General features: G+C 38.5%; 1 protein-coding gene across 1 annotated transcript; it reads left to right on the top strand.

The window, feature by feature from the left end:
* Positions 1 to 3,840: 3,840 nt before the first annotated feature.
* LOC104546886 (taste receptor type 2 member 40-like) lies at positions 3,841 to 4,776 on the top strand. The gene has a single exon (XM_010192391.1). The coding sequence runs from the start codon at positions 3,841 to 3,843 to the stop codon at positions 4,774 to 4,776; it is 936 nt and encodes a 311-aa protein (XP_010190693.1).
* The last annotated feature ends 2,726 nt before the right edge of the window (positions 4,777 to 7,502 follow it).

The raw sequence follows: 7,502 nt of genomic DNA on the forward strand, positions 1-7,502 counted from the left end.
TCAGGCATATACACAAAGACACACAAGCACATACAGTCAGGATACTCAAGCACTCCGTCCATGCAGATCAACACACACAGAAAGTACCTCACCCTATATAATGTGTCTTGAAAAGTTAGTTAATGACACTGTGAAGCCATCAGAATGAACAAGACATTTAAAAACTAAGCATCCAGAACATGAAGACAAACCTCTACAATTTTTTCAGCAATGATTCAAACTATGCAATATTCAAGCCAGTATTTAACAACATTTCACTGAATTTAATGATTAATGTTTAGAAGCCTCCTTTGAGGTTTCTTTATACCAAATGACAAGAAGCCACATACCACTAGGGCAACACTTGTTCTTCCTGACACAGTAAAAATGGCTGAAATAATACACAGAAAACAGTACAGTGACAAACTGAAATGCATTCCTTTGTCAGCAAATGCTGTTGGAAGATGAATAAAAAACATTGCTGAAGATTTGAAGAAACAAGTATCAGTACAAATTACACAGTGTGAGAGGATTGCTATGCAGCTGGATGAAAGTACAGATGTTTGGAACATGTCTCAGTTTATGTTTTGATAGTGAAATACATGAAGAACTACTTTCTGTGAGCCACTAAAGAAAGACCTACCAGAGAAGCTATGTTCTCAACAGTAAATTACTTCTTTAAAAAAATGTTTTATGGGAAATCCAGGCAAGTGTAACAAATGGTGGAGCAGCTGCTTTGACTGGCATAAGTATTGCATGGTAAGGTTACATAGGTAGCACCACACCTGAAATTCATTCACTGTGTTTGTAGGCAAGCTATTGCAGCAAAGAAATGGGAGCCAGACATGCACAAAGCGCTACAGGAGGAGAAAATACAGTGAAAAAGCTTGTGGGTTGAGACAGGGAGATCACTTAGCAATTACCATCACAGGTAAAACAGACTCAACTTGGGGAAATTAATTTAATTTATTGTCAGTTAATAACAGAGTAGAGTAGTGAGAAATAAAGAACATAACCAAAAAACGTTTTCCCCCCACCCCCTCCTCTTCTCTCATGACTCTTCTACCTGAGCAGTACAGGGGGATGGGGAATGGAGAATGCAGCCAATTCATAACACTTTGTCTCTGCCATTCCTTCCTGCTCACACTGTTCCTTTGTGTCAATGTGGGGTCTTTTCCAGGGATTACAGTCCTCCATCAGCTGCCCCAGCATGGGTCCTCTCCACAGGGTGCAGGCCTCCAGGAACGGAGTGCTTCAGCGTGGATACTCCACAGGCCACAGCTCCTGCCAGGAACCTGCTCCAGTGTAGGAACTCCACAGGCTGCAGTTTTCTTCAGAGCACATCTACCTGCTGTGGCATGGGCTTTCCATGGACTGCAGTGTAGATATCTGCTCCAATGTGGCCTTCCACGGGCTGCAGGGGGAACATTACCATGGTCTTCTCCAGGGGCTGCAGGAAAATCTCTAGGGCCTGGATGAACCTCCTCCTTCTTCACTGACTTTGTGCCTGCAGATCTGTTTCTCTCGTATTTTCTCAAATCTCTCTCACATAGTTGCTGTGCAGTGTTTTTTACTTTCTTGTTCTATGTTATCACAGAGACACCACCAGCATCCCTCATTGGTCCAGCTTTGATGTGCGGTGGGTCCAGTTTGGAGGCTACTGGAACTGGCACTAGGCAAGATGGAGACAGCACCTGGTCTCTTCTAAACCTTGTCACATAAGCCAAATAGAGTATCACACAGACATTTGCTGGTTATCTCATGGCAATGGGCCTAAAAGAGCTGTTGAATTTAAAGACCAGTTACACATTTTCCTTCTTGGAAAAGACAAATGTTCTGAATTTGCTGACCTTTTCTGTGATGGCAAGCACCTGTCAGTAGTAGGTTACCTAGCAGTTATATTCAAAAAAATAAACACACTTAATGTCACACTTCAAGGTGAAAGTTACCTTCTAACTGCTTTTCAAAAGAAACATGTGCTGTGGAAATTTTTGTGATTTTTCTTGCTGAAAATGATGTGTGCCACCTACAAAAACTCTTATACATGTACACTTACAACATTTGGAAAATTACCTTCCCAACCTGTTCAAAAATCTTCTAAAGGAAGAATTTCAGTGGATTTTGAACCCATTTGTTAAAGATACAAAAAGGCAAAACAAGTCTGAAAGAGTTTAAAAATGCAACACAAGTCTCGTGGAAACACAAGAATAGTTTGCAAGAACTGAGTGACATCAGGAAAAGTGGACATTCACTAGATGAATTTCAACAAGAACTTTTGCATAATTGGTGGAAGGGATTGAAAAATTAGTATTGTGATTTATTAAGCGCAGCCAACAATATACTTCTTCCATTTGGATTTATGTATCTTTGTGAGATATCTTTTTCAGGTATGACAGCCATTAAAACCGAATATTGAAATAAACTGAACATAGAACCACTCTTTTGAAACACTGTATATAATGCAAATATAGGTATATAAAGCACGACACTAGACACTGGAGTTCAGAACTGTACTTGTAAAAACCTGAGTTCAGCTGCTGCATAACCCTAGACATGTCTGAACTTCATAGCGTTGGGATGTCGGTGTGTCTGGTTTGTCATCTCTTCCTCTGCCAGTGCTAAGGAAAACACCGAGCTTCCTGCTAACAGACACAGAGGAACAAAAGGAAAGAAAATGCACAGAACTCTCTCAATGGAATGAAAGAGATGTAGATACTTTCCAATTCAGAGTACTATTCACCTTGAAGTGCTTTTCAAGGTAGAGAGATTCCTGTTCTCCTTGGTAATGTCATCTTCAAATAATTTCTGAAGTTACAATGCCTTTTTGTCATGGGAAATGAGGCAGGGTCCCTGTATCTTTCTCCTCTACCATGTAGCCGTTAGGACATCTAACTGGAAGATGGAGGGGTTGGCCAGATTCTCCTCTGGTCAGGCTGAGTAACCTGTCATCCAGACCACCATACACCATGGTGTATGAATAAAAACAGGCACAAGAAGTGGGCTGACAGCAGTCAGAGCAAAGAAATAAGGCAGTAGATCAGATACACATCACAACATGATGACCAACAAAAGCAAATTGTGTGTTTGCTCCATCAATTAGCTAGCAGGAAAAAAACAGGAATGAGCTACAAATCAGTGTAAAACATACCTTTCTCTTCAATTGGCTTGGTGTGATGGATCCTTAAAGGTGTAGTTAGGCTGCTATCTGCAGAACTTGAATGCTTAGGGGCTAGCACTTCTGACTGGTCAATACATAAACAAAACATCATAGATTCGGGGGGGGGGGGGGGGCGGGACATGGAAAGACTGTAAAACAAGTATAGGAGCTCCTTAGGTAACCTTAGCTATTCCATTACGAGTCCATAAGTGGAGCTGAACCAAGGTCTGAATCCTTTGTTTTGTTAGGGAAAAAATTCTTGCGCTTTCTGATACGGAAAAGATCTTTCTCTCCCCCCAGATAGTGGTATGGGGCCCAATCTTAGCATGAGAGAGAATGCACACATTTGAAACTCTTCTCCATCTTTACATAAATAAATTTAAAGGATTCTGTGAAAGCTGGACTACAACACATTTTTCAAAACGTATCCAAGCCCTTTAAATGCAAATCCTTTTTCTGAATTGAAAAGACCGTAATTGAAACTTTGTCCAATTTGCATGCTTAAAGAAAGCAGCTGAGCTATTAATCATCAAAAATGTAAAATAACACACATATTAAATGACTTATTATGATACTTCTTCCTCTGAGATAAATAGGTGAGCATGTACTGATAACAGCTAGTTGGGATTGGCATTGCTCTGCAAATCTAAGGCTTTCAGGAGCCCATGAAAAGCTGAGTAAAAATTGTGAGTTCTGGAGTTGCTATGCCCACAGTAGTTTCTGTCCTTTTTCTAACAATTGCTATAATTGAATCCATGGCAGGACTTCTAGGAAATGGAATTATCTTGGCTGTCAGTTCAGCTAACTGCATCAGGAGCAAAATACTGTCCTCGTACGATATGATTATGATCTTTCTGAGTTCATTCAGACTCTTTTTGCAGTCCTGGTCGATGCTGGATTTACTCCTATGTATGTTCTGTGAAATGTCCTATTATGAAGAAAATTTCTCTGCCATTTTCTCTACAGTTTTTGTGTTTCTGAACTTCTCCACCTTCTGGTTTGCTGCCTGTCTTAGCGTCTTCTATTGCACCAAGGTTGCTACTTTGACTCAGTCTTATTTCATCTGGCTGAAGCAAAGAATATCCAGTCTCATGCCCTGGATGCTGATAACATCATGTCTTCTCTCCTTTGTGACCTGTTTTCCTTTCACTTGGGAAGTCTACAGCGTGCGTGACAACTTCACTGCTCCTTTAACCATAATGAACTCTTCAGAAGAGAGAGTGACAAAGAAAGTTAATGTCTTTTTATTGATTCTTTTCTTTAATGTTAGTATAGCCTTGCCTGTAATAGTATGTATTGTTTCAAGTAGCCTGCTGATTAGGTCTCTCTGGATTCACACCAGGCAGATGCAATATAATGCAACTGGCTTCAGGGATCCCAGCTCAGAGGCCCATATTAGTGCCATCAAGTCAGTCTTTTCCTTCCTTATCCTCTATGTTATATATTTTATTTCTTTGGCTCTCCTTTATTCTGATGTTTTTATCCCTTTAAGCATTGAAGATGCCATATGTATAGTCGTAATTGCTGCCTGTCCTACAGGGCACTCCATGATGTTAATCTGGAGCAACCCCAAATTTCGAGAGTTGCCAGCTAGGATTTTACACCATGCAAACTGTCATGTCAGAACTGGATCCATGTAGAAGACACTGGCCTAGCCTGGGCTTTTTAGTTTAGACTCAAATTAATTAAATTGAAGCCACTAGACGTATAAGATAATAGAAGCACAAATGAGTAGCTTTTATGGCCCTGATGTGGAATCATGCAGGAGCTGGGAATTTGCTTTACTTGGATGTGATACTTGTAATGAAGAATTCTGTAAGTTCTCTCCTATTTTAAAAGATGATTGCCTGAAGAATATAAGTACTCTACTTCCTAGACTTTTCTCTAAATCACCACTGTTTCTCCAAGACAGCAGAAAAACAAGTCTGAGACTCAGACAATAGTGTAATCACTTCAAATGGTTTAAGTTTCAAATTAGACTCTTATGAAACTAACAGAACAGACCCGCTTAAGCACAGGCATGCTCAACTTTTATGTGTGAATACGAAGCCTGAGGGCTGTTTCTGATGAGTACAAGCGCATAATGAGGATGCTAAGGAATTCCCGTGAATTTGGGAATTTCTTACTGATCATTTTCAACTGCCTGTTGATTCTGTAAGGAGAAAAATATTTGTTGATTCTAAAAGCATCTTTAAGATTCCAGTATGATTCAGTAAAGAATGACACAGCCTTTTGATCTTCCTGCTGTCGCTGAATTAGTAATCAGTGTCTCTGTTCCCAAGAAAAAGGTACATTGGAAGACTCCAAAATCCTGTGATTAGAGCTAATAGGAAAAAGAATTTCCTTAATATCAAACTTTTCTGAAGAATGAATTAAAAGCGTAACATTTCAGGTTTTGTTATGGACAATAGAGTTCTCAAATCAAAAGCATGGATTTGTGTCATTTAAATATTGTCAAATATCATTAAATAATTAAAATATTAAATTTAATGAATTAGTATTATTAGGAAAATAGTTCACCAGTGTTTAAATACATGGCTTGAAATTCTCTTTAAAAGTTTCTAGAAATTGCACATTTCCATGAAAAGTCTCAATTTTGACAAGCTGTGCCCTATAATTTTATTTTTTTTTCCTGGAGAAATGACATATTTTGACAGAGTCCAAAATCCAGCACGGTATTGTTCCATTAGAACTGGAACTTTATAATCCTTTTAGTTGCAGTGGGAGTTCACATTCTTTTCAAGTGATCACCACTGAAGTATGTATGGCTTAAGCCTTGTGTTGATTAAGCCTGTTCTGAGTTAAAATATCTGGTTTTGATGTTGTCACAGCAAACAGCCGTTTGAAGCAATATATCTGTATTTAAACTCAGTTTGTGTGAGAATTGGGGTTTTAAAAAGATTTTAAAGTACTAAGTTAAAGAATTATTTCTGTCAGGCTCTTTCTTCCCCTTTTGACATAAACCATTCCACAGATGACTGCAGTGGCTTGCAGAAGAATTTTATATGACATTCAACAGGGCAGGTGAAAATTCACAACATGTCAATGATATCATGATGTGGCATTTTCACCATCTGAGGAAAAGGATGGTTCGCAGCTTAGCACCATGAAAAACATATGTTGGGAAGTTCAGTCTGTCCTATTTCCCTCTGTGGTGTCTCCTCGCTGGTTTTAGGGAAAAATCCTCAGATCTTTGACCACAAGAACAAGCAATTTACATGGGGTATGGTCAACTCATAAAACTTTAATTTTGTCCTGCTCCAGGCTAAGCTATAAGGTACCTGGCTGTTCAGTGGGGACACCCTGAACAGCCTCTATCACATAATTTGGCTGACATTATATTATTTCTTTTCCACTTCCCCCCTCATGAATAAACAACCTCTCCAGATTCCTCAGTGGACGTGAGATTTGGAAGAGGTTCCTGTGTTATTTTTCAGAATTTGTAAGCTTTCATTGCATAGAGTTAAATGAAAAAGTTACCTGTGCATCAACATGCATTTTGGGACCTAAGAGGGAAAGTAGACAGAAATACTGGTATTCTGAAATGGGGTTAGTCTTCTGGTAGACCTTTCTTTCTGTATATGACCAGCTAACTAAGTTGTCATATAATAAATAACCATTTAAATGCATTTTATAAACAGTCTACCAAATCCTTGTTGTTCTATTTGATAAGTTATTAAATAAGATCAATGATCACTTTTTTTGGGGGAAAAAAACCCAAACAAAACAAAGCATGTACTAGTAGGAAAATAACAGTTACTAGAGTAATGATTCTTTGATGACGTGCATCTTATCTGATAGCAGGCCTTTTTCTCTTTGTTTGGTTTGTAAGCTGCAATTTGGTTTGATTTCCCTATCCTAAACTTACCAGTTTGCACCTGAAGAAAGTTTGTAATTCACCTTATCAGACTCTTCTAAAACATCCTAAGTATTTTCACACACACTAAAGTTACTTAGAGGCACTTGCAGCTCTGTTTAAGACTTGGTATAGTAAATTAAAACAGGAAATGAGCAAAGTTCAAAACTCATTCTGTCCTAACACTAGCAGAATGAGATGATACAAATTATGTTGTCTTGTAGCTCTTCTCATTGAAAAAAAAAAAAAACAAAACAAAAAAAAACAAAAAAAAAAAACAAAAAAACCCCCCAAAAATCCCACCTAAGGTTTTCTAGGAAACTGCTCAAATGTAGCATAAAACAAAGATGCCAGCATTTGAAACAAAGGTCTTTTCCACTAAAGAGACCTTTCTGGATTTCTATCATTTACTAGCTTGATCAGAAGCCTTTCTTTTTGCCTGAGGAGCAAATTTCTCACAAACTAGCAAGTGATGTGATTTCCATTCCCTGAAGAAGATGTATTATAACA

This window comes from Mesitornis unicolor, unplaced genomic scaffold, assembly GCF_000695765.1.
Source record: "Mesitornis unicolor isolate BGI_N332 unplaced genomic scaffold, ASM69576v1 scaffold16819, whole genome shotgun sequence".
Lineage (NCBI taxonomy): Eukaryota > Metazoa > Chordata > Aves > Mesitornithiformes > Mesitornithidae > Mesitornis > Mesitornis unicolor.